The 23,006-nt window shown below is 28.2% G+C and overlaps 3 protein-coding genes across 3 annotated transcripts; 1 reads left to right on the forward strand and 2 right to left on the reverse strand.

Moving 5' to 3' along the window:
- The first annotated feature begins 7,164 nt into the window (after positions 1–7,164).
- Positions 7,165–14,381, forward strand: LOC135926836 (fringe glycosyltransferase-like). The gene is made up of 4 exons (XM_065462767.1): positions 7,165–7,327; positions 13,315–13,796; positions 13,898–14,081; positions 14,155–14,381. Exons 1-4 carry the CDS (start codon positions 7,165–7,167, stop codon positions 14,379–14,381), a joined length of 1,056 nt encoding a protein of 351 aa, XP_065318839.1.
- Positions 14,382–15,401: 1,020 nt separating this feature from the next.
- Positions 15,402–18,378, reverse strand: LOC135926837 (uncharacterized). The gene is made up of 4 exons (XM_065462768.1): positions 18,251–18,378; positions 17,895–18,102; positions 17,701–17,805; positions 15,402–15,782 (listed from the first exon to the last, which is right to left on the reverse strand). The coding sequence occupies exons 1-4, from the start codon at positions 18,376–18,378 to the stop codon at positions 15,402–15,404; spliced, it is 822 nt and encodes a 273-aa protein (XP_065318840.1).
- A 381-nt stretch (positions 18,379–18,759) lies between these two features.
- Positions 18,760–19,401, reverse strand: LOC135926838 (uncharacterized). The gene has a single exon (XM_065462769.1). It carries the CDS (start codon positions 19,399–19,401, stop codon positions 18,760–18,762), a length of 642 nt encoding a protein of 213 aa, XP_065318841.1.
- Between the last annotated feature and the right edge of the window lie 3,605 nt (positions 19,402–23,006).

Genomic DNA, 23,006 nt, shown 5'->3' on the forward strand with positions numbered 1-23,006 from the left:
GGCCGGGCCTTTGCATACCGAAGGCCTCCAAAAATTTTTTTTTTGCAATTTTCATATTTCTCCCACAATTTTTATATTACTCCCACAAAATACCGAATTTCTCCCACAATTTGAAAATTTTGACCTGGCAACCCTGTTCATAAGATGATAACTCTTTTCATACTTGACAGTATTGCAGGATAACGTATTAACATAGTTTCGAAAAACCTTATTTTGATTTGAATAACGAACCCTATTTTTATTTTAATACTTTACCAACAATTTATTATTCTCTGGTGAAAAATTCAATTGCGACAAAAATTATATTACTTTTCGCGAAAAAAGATTATTTTAATTTTCGAGTAAAAAATATATAATTAATTACAAAAAGTATCAATTCTTATTATTATTATACGTGAAAAAAAATCAATATATTTAAAATAAATGATCTAGTTTTTCTCTTTTTCATATAAAAATAGAATACGTCATTGCAAATAACAATCAATTAATCCCAAAAAACATAAAAATAATAAACAAAATAATATTACAACACGCCCCCTTCTATTAGGAACAAAAATCTGGGCAAAATTATATATTTTTTTGTCACTATATAAAAAAAATCAATCAGCGTATAAGCATTCAATAAATGATTCACATATTTTTTAAGCATTATTTTTATGTTTTTATTTATTCTTTATCGTTTCATGCACTTGCTCTCATCTACAATGATAGCCATTTCAATATTGTTTCAATTGAAACCGATGGCAGATTATACGTTGCTATCCTCCTTTCTTTTAGGCGATTTATGTAGTAGCATACATTTGTTGTTATCCTGAAATTGCGTGGTTTCTTTTTCACGTTATGGCATACGGTGTTCGTGGACAGTGGTTGCTTATTGATTACACAATTATTTACACCATTGAAATCTACGTCTTCATTAACCAAAAACTTTCCTTAAATAATTTCTTTTTTACTATTTCATCTTTAAATTATTTCTATATTCTCTTCCGTAATTCGACCCCCTTACTGTTATCACCAAATTTTACCCTATTTAATTTGTTTCCCAAATTTTCTATTATTACACCTTTTCTCCCATTTTTTTTGAACTTCCTTATAATCTAATCCATACTAATTGTCCAACAGTGTATTCCAATTTCCTTCTAACGTTATTCTCTATAATTAAAGCCGTTTTACTAGGCACCAACATATCCAAAAACATCCTTACCTTCCTCAAAATTTCACTATAATTATTCAAAATTGCCACGGCACTTCGCCAATTCTCCAAATTCTACAATTGTTCCTTCCCTTACCTTCCCCTACATTACTCTCATCTTCCTCTTTTTCCTTACAAATTTTCGCTGGGAAATTTTATAACACTGGTATATCCTTCTTTTCATTATCCAGTTCCCTGCACCCTTCTTGACTAATAATTTTTTTCTCTATTTCCCTTTCATTGGTTACTTTTTTATTTCATCATTATTTCCCGCATTAACACACTTTCTACAAGGTATTTCCTTTTTTACCTCTCTATTTTTGTCATTTTCCATAATATTAACACTTACCACAACTTATTATCTCTTTCTTTTTTTAATTGGCACTATCCGCGTTTGAAAATTATTCATTTTTACAAACTCACTTTCAAATTTACCCGTCACACCGTTTCCAATGATTTCATTCCTTATATCACACAATTTTTGATTTCCCATTTCAGTATTTTGAACTTCTACCATTTCATTTCGTTTAATTCCATTTGAAAAAATACCCCAAAAATTATTTACTGGACCAATAATCCATTCCCACCCCATAATCGTCTCCACTTTTTTATCAATAATCCACAAATTTACATAATCAACTTTCACATTGTAATGTTTTATGAATATTTTCATTAATACAATACGTCGGAACATAACATTTTTCACTGCTATGCCCTACTCCTCCACATCTATTACATTTTATTGATTGTCTCTTAAACGCTGCATAGTTCTGAACATAATTTATACTTATATGCACCAATTCTCTACATGCATAACATTTCACCCCTTTCATATTCATCCTTTGTCGATTAAGTCTGTCCCGAAAAAAATTATCTCTTTCCCAATTTTCTTTTTCATTCTTCTGCAAGCTCATTGGAGTTTATACTCTTTAAAATGATCGTATTCCCTATCATTCATTCGATCTCTCTTCTAAAATCTTTTTCGTAACCTTTTCCATACCTTTTCTCATACCTTCTATTATATTTTTCATTTCGAATTTTCCCTATTTCATTTTTTAATTTAACATTTCTTCCGTCATTCTTTCATTTTCATTAATGTTTTTCAATTCCCTTTCATTTTTTCTTTTTTAATTCCATTATTTTTAATTTCAATTTCTTTTGTGATCTTTATTCTATCTCTTCCTATAACTCTTTTCATTTTTTTTCGATGTAACACAATACCAATTACCCATAAACATACAACTACTACAGATATAATACAATTATTGTTCTGTGGAACCATTTCCACATAGCCTTGTGTTTTGATATTTCTTTTATAATTAAACATTTAGTCTTTATTTAAAAATTTTTATTCAAGATAGGTATTTATATACTTTAATTACTCTATATTCCTTTTTAATTATAAAAAATTTATTAGAACCTTTATTATAAATATTTTAACACTACTAAATGTTAGAAAATTCATTATACTAATTATTTTACAAAATATGACAATACAAATACAATAATTACTATTATAATAAATTTGTATTTTACCTTTTATCTTAAGAATTTTATTTATTTTTACTATGTTTTTTTTTCTTTTTATTTTTTGTGTTCCAAGCTCTTTATTTAATAGGACGACACCAACTTTTGAAGCTTATCTAAATGAACATTTATATTTATTAAAAGAGGAAAAAAATATTTTTCTTTACAAAATAATCTTATCACGATAATAAAAAAATTATATAATTTTTACGCGAAAATTAAATAATCTTTTTTTTTCTAATAATCTCACGCGAAAAAAAAATCAATATATTTAAAATAAATGATCTAGTTTTTCTCTTTTTCATATAAAAATAAAATACATACTTGACATCATTTCTAATAACAAGCAATTAATCCCCAAAATCATAAAAATAATAAACAAAAGAATATTACAATATTATAACACATAGTTAATGAGTTTTTTTAAACTTTTCATTAGAAATATCTTAAAGATTAAAAATTTTAAAATAATATCAGTCAATCAATAAAAAAAATGGTTTTATTGGCCCAAGTGGTAATGCAAAGTCTTTCCAATTGTCGTTTTTAAAAAGGCTAACTCAATATTTTAGTCAAATTGCTTAAGCCTTGAAATTTAGTTAATAGATTCCAAATCTTTGTACCATCTATAAACAAAATCATCGCTTGCGTAATATTTTTAATTGAACCTGACTACGGATCTTGGTATTTGACGATTATAAGGTTAAAAACACGAAAGGCGATATATTTCTCTCTCGTGGGGGGGGGGGGTGATAGTACCTCTTACAGTTACGGCCATAATAAAATAGACAATATCAATTATTGACATGTAATTCCGTACTTACTCCTCACAGTTGAAAAACGTTAATATTAAAAATATAGAGGTTTGCAATAAGCAGGTTTTAGCTAACAAGCCTACTTACTCGTTGTTAGTCCATCCATGGTCTTTGAAAATCTTTTTAATGGCTGGTTTGACTCATTATTTATTTATTTTAATATGTTTTTAATAAACCTATAAAATTTACAATATTATGAAATAAAAAAATGATTTTCTAAAAATATTTAAGATTTACCCGCCATTAAAAATATCTTTTTAACTCGCCACCATCCACCCGATATTTTGAATATTTTATAAAGCCCACGCCCGCCCATTGGAGTCCTTTAATTTATATATCAACTGTTAGAGGAGAGGGTTCAGCTTTCATTTGATATAAAATGTTTGTATTTCAGTATTTTTGAGAAATCTAAACGTAAAAATGTAAAGAAAATTTTAATTGAAATTTAGGGTAATATATTACCCTAAAACCATTAATATTTAATATAGAGATAAAATATATTTGTTGCACATTCTCTATCATAATTATTTATATTGTAATTGTAAGTAAAGTTTCTAAACTTCTATATTATACTCAAAATATTAGTAAAAAAATATATACGAAAAATAAAAAACCCTATCAAACAATTTCATGCCTACATCAATTATTCGGTATAAAGCTAATTTTTATTAAAGTGATTGATAATAATCTTCTAAATTATAATTAGATTTATTGATACCTGTTCAATAAAATATATTCTTTATTGTCAAAGATATGGTTCTAAAATAAGACACCGCATACTTTACATTTTGATTTTTATATTTATTACAGTGTTATGCGGATTTTATGAGAACATTTCCATACTTTTTAATTTATTTGCAAATATAATTATTCAACTTGTAATAATTGTTGTTAAGAATATAATTATGTTATTTTAACAATTTTTAAAAGTAATTTAATTTTCAAAATTAAATAATATGAAAATGTTTTCAATCAAATCTGCAAAACACTGTAAATTACAATCATGATATATTTGTTTTATATTGTTAAATTTTTATCAATATAATTATTAATTAAAGATAAATATAAAATATATAATAATACTAATTATTCAAAATTTTACTAAATATTATGACTACCACAAAAAAGGTTTAAAATAAAGATACTACAATATTATTGAGATTTTGTGAAAAATCCCCCTCCAAATAAAATGATTTTACAAGCAAGAATAATTGAAAAACTGTACAATTATTTTCCAAGCCAAGCAAAATAATTTTATATGGAGGGGGATTAATTTAATCGTCAACATGTTTCATAAACGCATCACAATACTTTAGCTTCCCATCTTATTATTTTTATTTACATTACCGCAATTTAAAAATACAGTATAAATATGATTTGTTTTAAAACATTTCCATATATTTATAACAACTTTCAAAAATTGTTTAAAAATGTTATCAATATGATATTATTACAATAATTACAGCAAGTCAAACAATATTATAAAAAAGTTGTTACAAATATGTTGAGATGCTTTGCAAAAATTCATCCACACACTGGTTAACTTAAAATATATTATGGGTTTTTATTTTTCAATGTTTAAAAAATCCCTTGAATATAATTTAAAAAAATAGTTAATAATAAAAACTTAGAATAAATGCTTAATTACAAACTTAAATACACTTTAAATTACTTAATAAACATATCCAAAATTCATAATGATTACAAGAAAATTTTTTATTTTATATATTTCTTTTTTTAACCAATCAACAATTTTTATAAATCAAACAAATATAAACTATGTAATAATTCGTATACAACTAGGACAATATTATTTTAGAAATTAGACACCTGTCAAACAATAGCCGAGAGAGGTAAATTAAATCTCATACTTTTACAGTTAAGGATTTTTTTTCTATTTCAAAATTCAAATTTATCTTACAATTTACTTTAAAATTTATATTATGTCAATTTTCAAAAATCTAACAGTCTACTCCTACAACATTCCTGGCCTACTTTCAAAAACAACTATACTTAGGAAACTCCTTGATCAATATGATATTAACATTATTTTAACACAAGAATCTCTTATTACCAATAATATAAAAAAAAAAAGAGAAAACAAAACAAAAAAGAGAAAAAAAAAAGAAAACAAAAAAATAAATAAATTACAAATTACAAAAAGTAACTCTTCTTCCTTTACTTCTTAATCACCCCCCCCCCTCCCCTTTTTCTTCTAATACATATTCCTATCTTATCTTATAATAAAAAACATTATTTACAATGTGGATCCTGGCTTATCCACGAGTGGTACCCGTCATCCCACTCAAATTAAACGGGACCCTGACAGTAGGGTAATTTACTGTCAACTTTGTGGATCCTGGCTTATCCACGAGTGGTACCCGTCATCCCACTCAAATTAAACTGGACCCAGACAGTAGGGTAAATTTTCTGCCAAACGGTGAATGCAAATTCACTGCACTGGAGACGCCCTCTATGGGGTGGTGGAGTGCCCACTTAATTGTGGGATGTCTCCCCAGTGTATAATATGATATGATATGACAGTTAAAATAGGTAAATTGCAAAAGCTTGGAATCAAAATATTTATACGAATTTTTTATGATTAAAAATCAGTTTGCGTTGTATACGAAAAGTAATAATCTTATATATATATTTTATTTATTTTTTTAAAGTTAATATCCTAATGAAATATCTTCAAATATGTCAAGATTTTTATAAATATTTTTATGTAATGTCAACTTTCTAATTATATGCTTCTTTTATTTACATTTGATTAAATTTCATATATTTAATCTTTGTTGGTTTTTTTGAATATCTATATAGATATTAAAAAGAAGGCCAGGCCTGAAAATTTAAATTTATTAGAAGTGTTTTGTTTTAATTTCTATAATATTTGATATAAAATTATTTTATTATACAAAATATCATAATTATTATAAAATAGTGCTGTATAAACATTTCTAAAAATCGAACGCGTTCAACGATCATTGATGGAAATCAAGCAGGTTCAACATTCACCTTTATAAAAGGTACGCAGGCGTTCACGTTCTTTCAAAACTTTATAAATAAATTTTTTTAAAAAATTTCTATAATATTTAATTTAATGGACAAAATTATTTTTCTCTGATCAATCGCATACTGAATTTATACTTATCAACCTAAACATTAAGATATCTAACAATAATGTTTAAAGATTTCTAGAAATATACCACTTCCCTCAACTTTTTATTATCACGTAACATATATAATTAAATGTTTACTGGAGATCTTTTCTGTCTAATAATTTAGGGATACAATTTTTTATAAAGATATTTAATAATAAAATTTAAGAATGACAATTATTTAATTTACCCAGAACGCTACCACTAAAGATAGAAAACCCTCAACTGTAAAAAATAATAGAAATAGGGAACAAACTTTTGATAATTCCCTTATGTTTCCAGTAAAAAATTTATAGTCTAATATTTTATTTGCAACTAATTTATTTTTCTACTATAAATTTAAACTTATTTTCTCTTAAAACAATCATGTCCTCTCTCTCTCTTAAATCAATGACAAAATTTTATTTCTCCCTATTAAACTTTAACTGAATTTTTACTGTGTAAACTAAAACTAAAGACATTCAACAATAAAATGCAATGGATCAGTAGCATATGGACAACAATACACAGACTCCTTAGAAGGGATACAAGGATCGATATTGAAAACAAAGCTTTCGAGATAGATAGAGACATGAGAGAAAAAATAGAATATTTGACGCTTAAAAAAAGCTTCTATACTTCTGCTAATCTAATGTGTTCAAATAACTTCCATCGATAACGCTTGATAACAACAAATTAATCACTGACCCAGATGAAAAGAGGGCGCAGTGGTTAGGCAATTACATGGGTATCTTTGAATCAAGGAGGCCAACCTTGCTATCTATCATCCACTGACTATGGCGTTGAGCAATCTCCTGTAAAATTTTCATCCGTCGAAATATCTGCCGCCATAAACCAACTTAGGAATACAAATTACCTTGTCCTGATTTACTGGGGATCATCTGAAAGCCGCCCCAATTCTCTTATTCTTTCTAATAATTTTTATTAAAATATGGCTCAATAGAAAGATGCCTGCCGATTGAAATATGACTCTTTTACAACTTCCCTAAATTTTCTAATCCAACCAAATTCATAGATTACAGAGCCATTCTCATGGCTATTACATAAAGGTTTTCATGGTCCTAAAAAATTGCATTCTTTCTTCTTCACCTAACCTGTTCTCTAAATTAATCTGCGCCTACTGTTCAGGAATAAATATAAATGAACCAATTTTAGCTTTGAAGATAATAATGCCGAAATGTAACAAATATAAGTTGCCTTTCTATTACATTTTTATAGATTTCAAACGCCCATTTGCATTGTCATAATCTTTTGTGGAATATCTTAACAAGATGTGATATTGACATTAATATCATAAAAATTCTCAAAACTCACAACTGTAGTCTTTTTTGCCACTTTCAAAATTAAAAATAAAGTTTCCCCATCCTTCAAAATAAAAAAGGGGTTAAACAAGGATGTGTTATTTCCCCGTTGTTGTTTAATATTGTCATGAACATGATTGTAAAATACACTTTGGGGACCAAATCTATTTCAAAAGGTCTGATAATTTATGTCGCTTATAGAATAGGGTGATATCCTAGGTGACATAGTAACAAAAAGTTTGGAAGAAACCCAGAATTTGAATTAAATTCCTTTAATCTTAAAGCTGGCCTAGATATAAAAATTTCGCTGTTAGGAGCAAAATAGTTAAGGTTGTGAAATCCTTTATATCCATGTAACCATTGACAACAGATGCGGTTGCAAAAATGGAACATAAAATCTATATATTAAATGCCAGGAGAGCTTTTTATAAATTTAGAAACTGTAGAAAGCTAGAGTGACATCTGTGTTTACAAGACTCCGAATTTTTAATTTTAACCATCATTTCTCCTTATTGTGGAGACGACATCTGAGATATTACCAAGAAAGTTACCAGAAAATTGCAAACATACTTAAATAAATGTCTAAGAACAATAAACGGCATATTTTACCCTAATATTATTTCGAATGAAAATCTTTGAAAGAGATCAAACGACTCAAATACACGTGACATTAAAAAGAAGCCCTTACTTTCCTTACCCATATTTTGAGGAACCACAGTAATAATAGCCTGGTTATCGATGCCATTAGCTGGTTATACTCCTTTAACCCTTCACTACAAAGGTGGGGTAAATAGGACCCCACAACTTTTATAATCTTTGTAATACAAAAGCTAGAAGATATTCCGACCTGATTTTTTCAGTAGTTTAATATTTTGTAACAAGGAATACAACTTCCAAATTTCATGATTATTGATTTGATAGTTTTTGAGATATATGGTATTTGTTGAGCTTGGGGTAAAATATACCCCACCTATGTAATGATGTAATTTTTTTTTAAAATCCAATTTTTTTGTTACTAATTATATTTATGTATGTCAGGTTAATAAATATAATTGAAAAAAATATAATTATATCTATTTTTTGATTGATATATATGACTTTAAATTTGAAAATTTTATATTATTTATTTTTTCGGTGGAGTTAAAAATCATATATGATTTTTAATTTGAATTATTCTAGTGACATTTTATACTTTGAAAATAGAATTATATGCTGGCAATCAGCCTGAAGGACCTTATAAATTGAGAAATAAGCCTTTTGATGTGGTTGAAAGGTTAATTCAGCCCATTTCTAAGAGTAATAGGAATGTCACGACAGATAACTGGTTTACTAGTTATGAACTTGCTATACATTTATTAAATTCCCATTCATTAACAATAGTAGGAACTTTAAGAAAAAATAAATAGCAGTTTCCAACATCATTTAATTTTAAAAAGAAAGATATTTGTTCAAGTGTATTTGCCTGCTAAGATAATATGTCATTAGTATCATATGTACCAAAAAAGTATAAGCATGATGCTTTCTACCCTTCACTATGATAACAATATTGATACATCAACTGGGGATTTGAAAAAACCAGAAATTATCACATTTTAAAATCTCACCAAAGCTTGTGTTGATGTTGTGGATCAGCTATGTTCAAATTATTTAATATCCAGAATAACAAATAAATGGCCTATGACAATTTTTTATAATTTGTTGAATATATCTTGCATAAATTCTTTAATAATTTATAAATCCAATAATTTAAAGGAGATTAATAGATCAAAGTTTATAAAATTATTAGCAATGGAGCTAATAACTCTATTAATGAGTAATAGATATGAAAACCCACATGTTAATAAACTACTAAGGGATAATATTGGGAACGCTAAATATAGAGGAATTAAAACCTATTTCAACCAAACAAAAAGGAAGGTGCTCCTCTTGTCCAAGGGTTAGGGACAAGAAATCCTCATTTATTTGTTCAAATTGTTCAAAATTTATATGCAAAGATCATATGTATGTAACATGTCGTGATTGTTTTTTAAAAAAAATGCATGAACTTTAATATCAAATATTTCTTTTAATATCTGATGTTTTATTATAAAATTTATTTAATTATTACTATAAAATATTGAATTAATATAATATATAATCAAATTTGCTTCCATTCATTTATTTTTGGTCATATCATATGATTAAGGAAAGTTCCAAAAAAAAGATTTTTTTTTGAGCAGCTTTAGTAAATATATCATAACTTTATTTAGAAATAAATGTAAATCTAGAAATTTTGTATTTATTATCTCTAATATTTTTACAATAAGTATATAAAATTTTAGTTCTTAAATTTTATTATTTTCTGAGATATAGCTATTTAAAATTTGGGGTAAAATAGACCTCACCTATGTAACCGCGGGAGTTTTTTTCACCTATGTAGTGAAGGGTTAATGAGAAAACATACCGCATATAAAACATTATGGTTTTGCAGTACTCTGAAAGAGATAAAAACTGATATATGAAATAGTTCCTGAAATTAAATAAAAACAAAATATCTATTAGGAAACTCCTAAAAATCAAATCAATATCTAAACTAATAGTTCAATCTCTCTTAATCTCTTCCATGATACAAGTCTTTAGTCTTTTATTTCACATATCTCTGACTCGCATTTCATATTTCATTGACACCAGCTCTTATGTTTATTTATTTATCTTTTCTTCCCTATGCTTTATGTTTCCGTTCAATGGAATCTACTCACTTATAGATATTAAGTATTTTAAAATTATAATTGGTTCCTCCCTCGCCTATTCAGTAATTATATGCATATGCAATTCAGCCCATTCAGTAATTAGATGCATATGCAATTCATGCCCATTCACTTTTAATCAGCCCACAGACTTTTAAGTAATATTCCCTGGATTATTGCCCGTAGTATGTGCGGCTACCCCACAAACATGTGAAGGACTCCTTATTTTTTCCCCCTAAATTAAATATCCAGTTGATAGATTTGAGGAAAACCTAGTGTAACTCTGTTGCATCCAAAACTAGAGGAAAAACGTTTTTATCACGTGATATAAATAAATACCATATATTCTTAGCACAATATATTAGCCATGTTTAAATATAAAATATAAATAATTTTTGTTACTTAAAAAAAATATTTTGTGATATGAGTTATCAAAGACTTGGTAGTTAATTATTTTTATTATTATATTCTCTAGCTTAAGCTATGCAATGCAATATTATTTTGTTATATATTTATCATAAAATAGTGCACATGAGTTTAAAGTTTTTGTAAATATATGAAATATTTACTTTCATTTATATCCTAAATAACTTAAGTTTTTATTAACAATGATTGTTCAAAGGAAATTTAGCTAGGTCATTTTCAATAATTATAAACTTATGTCATATATAATCTCAACTCAATTTATACTTATATTTATGTTAGTATTAAATATATTTAAATTAAAGATGCATTAATTGTAAAAAAAATTCTTAAGGAATTTTTATTAGAAAACCATTTTTTAGATATTCTTTTCAATAAAAGTAGTAAAGTAAGAAGCTTGCTATATTTTGTTTGTTTTTCTCAAATATAACAATTTTAATCTATGGTATTTATGAAAATATATCTTAATATATAATTAAATACACCTGAAAAATATTTTAATTTTTTAATACCAAGTCCCTGTTGTAGTAATTATGGTAATATTTTATTTACATATTATGTGTTATATTTGTCAGTTACTAATGATTATATATAATATTTTATTATATGTTTTATAATGTATGATAGTATAATAATTATGTACGATAAACTTCATAATATCTTATGTATACATTTATCCATATATATATTTCCTATTGTTAAAATGGAGGAATAAAATGTCGGAAGATAAAATGCTTAACCTGTCAACAGTTTTTATCACCAATTTTATTATGTTGATTTTAACTAGTTCCTTTTTACAAAAAAGCAATCATAAAATTTATAAGTTTTTTTTAACAAGAGCAAACATACAATTTATATTTTGTTATATTATAGATCACCTATAATTTCATACTGATTGTGTTAGCCTTTACAAAAAAATAGTATAATATTCATTTATATTTTATACAAACTGTAATATTAATAATTTAATAATTATTAATGTAATATATAATTTATATTAAAGTAAATAGTATTTGTATTAAAAATAATCATTCTTATTTAGATCCATCAGCCCTATTCATAAATCAACTTTAAATTGCAAATAAAATAACTCATTTAAATATAATTAATTGTTCAAGCTTTTAAAAAAATATATATCTATATATATTTGTTATGGTATAGAATACAATGTATATTCCTAACACCGAGGGTAGTCATGTAAAATTTCTCCATTTAGGCCGATTTTTAAAAACGGCGAACTCAATATTCTACCTGAAATATTATACAAGCCTGAAGATTCTGCTCATAGATGGCAGAAAGGTTTGGACATCTATTAGCGAAAGCTTGAAGCATAAGCAATATTTTCCTGGCTAAATTGAGTTAGCCGTTTTTAAAAATCATCTAAATAGGAGCGATTTTGCATCACTAACCTAGAGAATCATCTTTTACCTTTCTTTTACTAGTTATATTTTATTATCTTATAAAATAGTTAAAATACATAATTTGAAATAATAATTTATAATAAAAATTAGGAAGTGTCGAATTTTGTGTTATTTTAAAAATTATATACACTATTGCTAAAAATTTTATAAAGAAAAAGTAGAAAGAAACAAAATTTTTAAAATAAATTCGGTCGGGCAAAAGGGCCTTACAATATCTTGTCATATGCTCTAACAAAATTAATATTTATATTAAAATAACAAATAATTAATTATAATTTCATCTATGATCATAAGAGAATCAGTATAGATCGTCTATAAAATTATATTATTGAATCGCATGTAATTATATTATACCATTGTTGAAGTTTCACCCTATTCTATTTTATTATTTATATCAAGTATAAAATAGTTTGAGCTTCAACTAGATGGACATTTATTTATTGGGAAATTTAGGTACACTGGCCCTTACATGGATGATTTATTATAATATAAAGAAATTTTAAATGATAATTTCATACTGAACACATCAAAATATAATTTTTCTTATTTATAATTAGAATCATTTGAAATATCAGATAAAAAAGAACTATGATTATTGGAAAATTTTCTGATAACTAAACTATTTAAAAAACAATTACGAAACCACTCAAAATAATCAAACATACATAAAGTATAACTTTTTAAATTCAAATTTTAGCATTTTAAATATATAGTTCTGAAAAAATCTATTTGTAAATTTAAAAAATATTAGATTACGAATCTTACTCCATCAATGTAATTAACACGAAATGTCCTACTGGTCATGAAAGGAAGGATTTATGCTGTAAGACTGGATCTATTTTAGACGCCTTCTACAATCAATTTATACAAGATTTCACTGTTACCAAATCAAAAGAGTCCATACATGCAAATATCAAAATAAATAATGCCATTGAGGATAAGGAAATTCGGATAAATAATGGTAATAGGAAAAAGCGTCTGACCAAAAATTGGTTATGCTTATTCGACGATGATAATTACGTCAACGTACCTGCACTAGACAGATATCTCAAAGAAGTCTCTATCAATATGAGGAGGATGAATAATGGCAAAGATTCTCTTCCAGATTCTACAGAATACCAATATTTGGGTAAATCTAGCATTAGAGGTCCTTTATTCCTGCCCATTTCCTCCCATTCACTAGTCATTCCAATGTTTTCCCAACTTGGAATAAATCATCTAAGTCATCCCAAAGTAAATTTACTTTTGAAATGATATTTTTTTAAATACAGTTTATTTCATGATCTTTTAAAAATTGTAAAAATATTATTAATTTAGATTATTATTTAATCCAGATGAAAAGCAACCAAAATTCAAGCAATCATGGGGTGTATTTTAATTTTGCGACAGGCGGGGCTGGCATATGCCTCAGCAAGTCTTTACTCCTCAGGATGGCATCATTTGTCAAGGATGGAAGATTTCTATCTACCTGCGAAACTCTCAACCTACCTGATGATGTAACATTGGGTTATATCATAGGTATATAAATATTTAACTTTATGATTTAAAAATCTATAAATTATGAAAATGTTTATAATATTTTATTATAAAGAAAACTTCCTTGGTGTCAAACTAACTTTAGTTTCTAGTTTTAATTCACACTTGGAAGATCTCAGTTCTATTCAAATGGCAAATATACCTCACCAATTAACATTCAGCTATTCCTTGAACCCTCTGAACACTATCCAAATACCACTCGCCATCCTTGCAACGAATAAAGCTTTTCCCAAATTCAATGTTAGCAAGGATATTTCCAAGTTGAACATAATTTTGCAATAGTACAAATTATGACAAAAATCATTTAAGGCTAAGTTCAAGAAAAGAATATTTAATAATTTTTTTTCGATTCGTTCTTATAGATAGAGTATACTAGTGACAATGACGAAACGTGAAGTATATTATTAGGGAAACAATTTATTTTTTATTTGCTATACCAAATTCTTCTTCTCCGTTTTTTGGCGATTTCCAGGTTTACCCGGGTAGGCCAGTTCACTGATTTTTCTTTTCCATTTTTTACGGTCTTGAGCATCAATATTTGTAAGATTCATGCTTCTCATATCCGCCGCTATCACATTTGTCCACGTCATCTTTGGCCTTCCTCTAGGCCTTGATCCTCCTACTACCATCAAGGTGTATCTCTTTACTCAGTCATCTCTTGTCATACTTTCCACATGCCCAAACCATCTTCGTCTATTTCGTCGCATTACCACTCCAATCATTTCTATACCCAATCTTGCTCACAATTCCTTGATAGTTTTTCTCTCTCTCAGAGATACTCCACACATCCATCTAATCATCCTCATCTTTGTTCTTTCTAATTTGGCTTCGTGAGTTGCGTTCATTGCCCATATTTCACCGCCATAAACTAAACAACTCCTCACACAGCTTACGTAAATTTTACCTTTTAGCGAGAGACTTTTTTATTTATTAGAATAGATGACATCTCTCTAAACATCTTCCATGCGTGTCTGACCCCTGCAACAACGGCAGAATCTACACCACCATCTGCGTTTAGCATATCACCCAAATAACAAAACTTATCAACCTTTCCTTGGGTTAACCCATTGCCAATATTCAGACCACCATTTTCTACGTTATCATTATTATGTACCCCTTTTATGCACCTTCTACAAATAAAGGTCATTCTTGCTAACATCAGACACCCTCTTTTCCCGCTTCATCTATTATGTACCCATTTCTGGCATCTGCTTCATTGGATTGAATTTCTAGCAACTCCATTACCGCATGCAAACCAAGGTCACTTACCGGATTCCTCCATCTTTAGATTTTCCCCACCAATTATCCCTTTGTCTTTGCTGCATTCATTTCCAGGCCCTTTGCTTTCATAGCCATCTTCCATTGACTAATTTTATCCCTCAATTCTCTCTCACTGTTTGCCATTAATACAACATCTGCAAATAATAGCTCCCAGGGAAGTCCTTCATGCATTTCTCTAGCCACCACATCCATTACTAAGATAAATAATAATGAACTCAACACGGATCCTTGATGAAGTCCTATCTTCACTTTAAAGCTTTCACTATCTTCATCATCCATCCGTACTGCAGTGTGTGCTCCCGCTACATTGCAATCACTGCCATAACCAACCATTCCTCCACACCTGATTTTTTCAAGCCCATCTAGTACCCTCGAGCGGCACCGCGTACGCAGGAATTTGGTCTGGGGGGGGATAATAAATTTTTTTAAGAAATAATATTTTTAATTAAAAATATTAAGCATAAATTTATTAGGATTAATAACTTTTCTTATACACAATTTTAAACTAATGTGAATTAAAAAAATTATATATATAAACCGGCATTTAAATGTGAATCATAAAATATAAAGTGAATATAACCCACGATATGAATCACTTAAATGACCCAAAATTGAAATTTGAATTTTTTGAGCTTTTAAAATATATAAAGTATAAAAAATTTAAATGTTGTAAATATAAATTAATACACAAAAAGTTTCTTAGGAATAATTGTATTTTGTATGTTTTGAGCTAATTTTTCAATTATCAATCCTTGCTTGGCGTTAAATGTCTATGAATATTTAAAAGATCCAAATTATTCAATCTACTTTCAGATGTTGTATTTCATAGGTATGTTTTTCACAGACTTGCAGGCCCGGCCCCCGAGCCGGACCGTATTTTAATTTTTTTAAATATACCCGGGCCGGGCTCGGAATTTTTTTTTTTTAAAACACCCGGGCTGGGCCTGAAAACTTTTTAAGAAAAAATATCCGAGCCGAGTTGTATATTTTAAAACCAAATATTTGAAATCGCCATTAGCTATAAATATCAAAAATAAATATAATTTATTTTAAAAAATTCGGGCTGGGCCAGCCGGGCTGGGCCTGAAAATTTTTTTAAAAAAAACCCGGGCCGGAAAAAATTTTTAAAAAAAATCTGGGCCTGGTCCTGCAAATGGTACCTCTGCAAGGTTCTGTTATTCTTCTTAAAAAAGTGAATGTTCTCTCATTAGTTTACTAAAGAGCTGCTAATATATATAACCATTTTAATAATTGGGAGTATAATCTAAAATGTGTTTGAAATAAAAGCATCCATAGCATTTTTTGGGACTGTATCAACCATAGTTAATCTTTTAATCATAGTTATTCAGCTAATAAGGCATCATAAGATATTTTAACATCTCATGATAAAAATATAACAAATATTTATATTTTTTTTCTATCACCATATGAAAAAGGTTGGGAGAGGGGACATTTGTTTTATAATACTCTTCTACTGATCCTATATTAATGTTTTGATGATGAGCTTGCTTGCTGCAAGTCGAGGGGGACAAATATTTAACACGTATAGCTCTGCTTTTGACTCAACAATAACATATAAAATATGAAATTCTTTAACAACACTAGCTCTATTTCCTTGAGTTCTAATAAAATGCTCTCCGCTATTCTCATCTTCTTAATCAAGTCAATGTTATGTTTTTGAAAAGTATTACATAAAATAGTTGTATAATTAAATAATACATTCTAATGAGAAAAAAAATTTGGAATAAGTATTGAATCCAATAATTTTCTTGCTTCTGAGGAAATATTTCTTTCAAGCCATTGTGATATTTCAGTAATAGCATTAATAATCAGCTTTTCTAACTCCAAAATAGCTGTTACTGTGGCGGAGACTCGATCTCGTTGGACAAGCTTGCAATTTTTTTCTCCCTGTTGGACAAGGAGTTTCAGAGATAATTATTATTTTATTAGAAATTTAGATAAATATTACGCCACTAAAATTTGAAAATAATAGGTAAATTACGCCAAGGAAAACTTGAAATCGAAATTGATTGATAAAATAACTTAGTAGATGAATGTGATAAATAAATGTAATTAAATATATATATATATATGTATATATGAGATAAGAATAAATATTAACAAATATAAATTAATATTAACAATAATATTTTTGAAAAATATAATCCGGCATCTGCATTTTTTGGCTTTGGGGGGGGGGGATTTGTCCCCCTGCCCCCCCCGCTGCGTACGCGCCTGTGTATAATGCTTTCTCCAAATCAACAAACACATAATACAGTTTCTTTTCCTTCGTAAGATACTTCTCCTTTATTTGTCTCACCATAAAAATTGCATCTGTCGTGCCTTTCCCCGATGTAAAACCAAACTGCATTTCATCCATTTTAGTTTGTTTCCTTATCCGCTTCTCTAACGCCCTCTCAAATACCTTCATTGCATGTTCCAAGAGTTTAATAGCTCTGTAAGACCCACAATCTAATGGATCATCTTTCCCCTTGTATACTGGGATAATTATACTTCTACGTCAGTTCTCGGGAATAGTTCCTCTGCGACAATTTGATTGACTAAATCCATTAACCATTCAATCTCCGAGTCATCAGAATCTTTAAACATCTCTGATACCACCATCGTTAAATCCGATGCCTTCCCTTTTTTCATCTTTTTCTCTGCTCTTTTTATTTCGTCCTTGCCAAATTTACACCCTGGGTCTTCTACCTTTGCACAACTAACATTATTATCCCATTCATTTTCTTCGTTCAAAAGTACTTCAATGTAGATTTTCTATCAATCACTATTTTTCCTTCCATATTTTTCAAAGATTTAACACCTACCACATCCTGCCTCTTTTTTGCCATCTGCTTTGCCATTCAAACCACAGTTCATTATTTTCTTTACTATTATACCATTCTTTGAAGCACCTCTGTTTCTCATCCAAAGCTTTTGCTACCTCCGGGTTCCACCACCAAATCTCCTCATTCCTAGGCGGTCCCTCAGTTGTCATCACCTAAGCTTTCTTCATGGCTTCCCACTTGTCATTTACCCCAGATGCTTGTGCCACCTCGGCCTCCCTTATCGCCAATGACATATTGAATTGACGTCTAGCACTCTCCCCCTTCAATTTCCTAACCTTCAGCCTTGGCACAAACTTTTTTTTAGTGATCCTGGCCCCTATAAAAGTGAGATCTCCTATAACTAGTTGATGCTGATTAATCCATTCCTCTCCCGGTATCACTTTCACATTTTTTTACTATACATCTATCACATCTCCTTAGTAACAAATAATCCACTGCACTTTTGGTACTATTACTTATAAGTCACCAGCTTCTCTGATTCTTTTTAAACATTGTATTACAGACAATCATATCCATAGCATCACTAAAATCTAAAATTCCCCTTCCAGATTTCTCATGCCGTAACTGAACCCTCCATGTACTCCTTCATAACCCTCACTACTCGCTCCCACATGTTCATTCAGATCATCAGTCAGGATAATCCCCTCTTCATTTGCCAGTCTCGATGCCACCCCCAATAGACTGTCCCAAAATATATCTCCAACCTGAGGATATGCCGAGTTAATATTATATAGCTTTCTACCAAAAATCATCTTGATAACCATTATCTGGTTATCTAACCTTCTCACTTCGACTACTTTGTCTACCAATTTCTCCGCAACCAATACCCCAACTCCAGCCTTACCATCATTACTTCCTTGCCAAAATTTATACTTTTCACTAATCTTGCCAATCAATCTTGCGCCATTTCCTTTCCATCTGATCTCCTGTATGCAGCACACATCTATATGCCTTCTATGCAATACATCGATCACTTCTCCCGCTCTTCCCGTTATACTCCCAAAATTCCATGTCGCGACCCTTATTCGATCCCCCTTAAACTGGTTTCTCCACTTATTATCAGGTCGTTTATGGCCGTCATAAGTTTCATTTTCCACCATGTTTCCCATCCTTCTTTTTGTCATAAGCAGATTAGGAGGCTCACGGGATACTTTGGGCTGTACCCCGCCCATGCTTTGTTGTAACCATAGGAAAATTTTGTAGCAAGGTTTAATAATAGGATGCCCTTCCTGACATAAACCCCTTTAAGTAGTTTTTACAACACGTGGAGGAGACTGTGATCCTATTCTAGACACAGATCACAGAGAACTTTTAGATCTCCATTAGCCGCCAAGAGACGTTGCCACTCCCCCGCCACGATGAGGCTGAAGGTAGGATTTTGTGAGAGAGGTTAGGATAAAAATGTGCTTTGTCTTTTTTTGAATAATTTTTAAGTACTTAAATAAAAAATATTGCTTTATTTAAAAAAATTTCCAGTTGAAATCAATGATTAATAAATTATCACTCAATTGTTCTTTTTAAAGATGAAAATCTCAAATCTAAGTTTTGATTTTTTCAAATTTTGAATAATTGGTGTTATTGGTCTTCCTTCTTCTATAATCAATTTTTTATAATAATTTTTTGAGCTAAATAATATTTTAAATGTGATTAGTTTTTAATGTAGTATTAAAATTATATTGATTTTATTTAAGAGTTTTACAAGGAAAATGACAAAAATTAATGCTTCCCTTACTTCTATGGACCATCACTAGAACATACTAATATTAATAATATAAATATAAACATTAAGGCCTATATATTTTTTTAAAAAAAATATTTGTTTGGCATAGATTCTATATGATACACTGTTATCTCATTTATCCCAATAAGTGTCAAACGCCGGAATGAACAAAACAGTGATTGACCTTTAAATAAATATTTGAGTATTATCAAAAATCATCATTGTATAAATTTATTATGATAAATAATATGTGGATATTATTGTAGCAAAATAGATATTCTTTAAAAGTCGTCTCTTTAGTTAAAATACATTTGAGTACAATACATCCATCTGAGGTAATTTTGCAATCTTGCAATTATTATTGTTGAATTAAAGTATTTTTTACAGGATTAAATATTATTATATTACTTAACCTACCCCAAAGAGATTTCATTGGTATTAGCGACTACATAACTTAAATAATAATAAGATTTTTAAGAATACATTATATGAGATATTCTAAAACTTAACAAAAATAGTTTGACATTCTATAAACTTTTAATAAAATAATAATTTTTTAAATATGATTTTTGAATTATCCCTGCATTTATATACCTTATATTTTTGACGAATGTTGTATTATATTCTATATTTATGATTATATCGGTTAAATTATTACAATTGATTTTTTCAATATCATAAAACGAATTAATGATTGTTGAATGGAAAATTAAAGATATCACATAATAATATATTACAATGATTGTTAAAAAATATGATGGAAATTTTTATCGACACATTAACACCGGGTTAACCAATTTCATTCTCACTCCACCTTGTTTTATCCTCTAATTTATAAAGTAAATATTTATTTAAGTTTTTTTAAATGATATAAATTTGTGAACTCAAAATGTCAACACTGCAGAATTAAGGACACATTCTTCATATAATTTAACAGGGAAAAGGGAACAACAAACTAATCAATTTAAAAAACATAAAATATATAGCCTTTTAATGCTAAATATATAGTATAATATTAATGCCATTTTTAAATTATATTAAATAGGCGTAGCCAAACTTTTGCTGGGGGAGGGGGCACTATCAGGTGGGTTTTCCGCATGAATTTTATTTGAGGTCTTTATTAGATTTTTATAAAAACAATAGAGTTTTTTTTTATAGAAATGCCTTTTTTCTAAAAATTTTGAATTACAGTCGTTATTTTAAAATATTAACTTTTTACTATTTTTTTTCAGTGATATATTTTATACTGAAGAGAGAGGGGGGGGGGTAGAAGGGATTTTTATTAGCTTAAGAAGATATTTACGAGAACAGGCATATTTTCGAAAGAGGGATACCACGGCTACGCCTATGTATTAATGATCACGATTACTATTTAAATGGAGAATAATTATATACATATACAAATGAATGTAGTATTCAATGGCCCCGGCAGTCAAGAGACCTTCTCCGCCCAAAAGCCCTGCAAAAAGTGTACCAGCTAAAAAAAGTGTTTCTTCAAATTCCCTCAAAGGAACTGCAGGTGGTGGTAATAAAATTTTACATTTATTCACTAAATTATCTGAGATAATAAGGTAACTTAAAATAAAACTAGTGCCTCAAACTTAAAGTAACTTCGAATCAATAAAGTGGGTGTCAAAAATGTAACTAACGATAACTTTTATTATCGATTATAACAGGTTAATAACTGTGTAGATTAAACATCAAATTTTGCCCAGACAACTTTATTAATATTGAATAATAAGTATAATTAATTTTCCTAGCTTATATTTTAATAAAATAGAGTGTATTAATTTATTATAAATTAGATAATATAAGATGTCTATAATATGAAGATTATTTTAAGTCAATCTAAAATTACACTTTCTAATTGTAGAATATTCAACCGAGAATTAAATTAGCAATAAAATAAAATCATATTTCATATTTTAAGAAGGAAAATTAAAATTAAAAAGATGAGTAATTGAAAGAATAATTAAATTTTTTGAATAAAAATCACTCGTTTTCCATTATTTCCCCTGTAATGTTTATCTCCAATATTTGCACCAATCATAAGTATGTCGCACTATAGTGTTAAACACTTATCGTTTCTCTTTATCTATTTGAAAAATAAACTAATTTTTTTTAAAGTAACTACCAACCACTACATGTTTGAAGTATGGAGTAATGGTACCGTGTTGCTCATAAAATAATAATAGGGATTATTGAAAAATATGACTTAAATTTCTTATTTAATATCAAAAATTTTGTTATTAATAAACATGTATTCAAGTAATAAATAAATTCAAAATTCTTAGATCCAGGATGAATTTACAATTTATTTTAAAATTAATGAAGTCAAAAATTTAATGCTATGATAAATATACAACTATACACCTATAAATAATATTTCCCATCTCAATTTTATTCTAAATAACATATTTTTACACTTAAAAAATGATTAATTTTATTTTAGCTTTTTTAATAAATGTTATTTCCAATATTAATTAAATAATAATTAATATCATAAAAATCAACCGGTTCTTTTATTATTGCTTTAATACAAGTCAAACAATTGATCTTATTCTCACTTAATAATTTTCTGACAATGTACCCGGATATATAATGGTTGACATCATTTACAAATGCAATTGGGTTATATTCAAGACTTCATCAAAGTATATAATTGTGTGCAGTAGAGATATCAAGAGTCTAATCTTTTTCGTCTTCTATTCTTGGCTGAAAATCTGAACATATTATTGAAGTATTATCTTGTTCTATGCAATTTGTTATTTTTGCAATTATTATCCCCCTAATTGCTCATATAATTTGATAAGCGGAAGGGTTATTAATCCCCTAGATCGTATGGTTGAAAAAAATAGTACTAGTCATTAAATATTTAAAATAAAATCGAGTAATTGTCAATCATTAAATATGTAAAGTATATGATACTGGGGGATTATATCATCGGCCAGCAGTACCGCTAGTTTTACTGAAATCAATCTAACTAAGCACATTTTTTAAGAGATTGTAGACTTGAAAAGTTGTTTTTAAAACGTAAATATGATAAAATCTGGGTTG

This window comes from Gordionus sp. m RMFG-2023, chromosome 3, assembly GCF_954871325.1.
Source record: "Gordionus sp. m RMFG-2023 chromosome 3, tfGorSpeb1-WG-v2, whole genome shotgun sequence".
NCBI classification, from domain to species: Eukaryota; Metazoa; Nematomorpha; class Gordioida; order Chordodea; family Parachordodidae; genus Gordionus; species Gordionus sp. m RMFG-2023.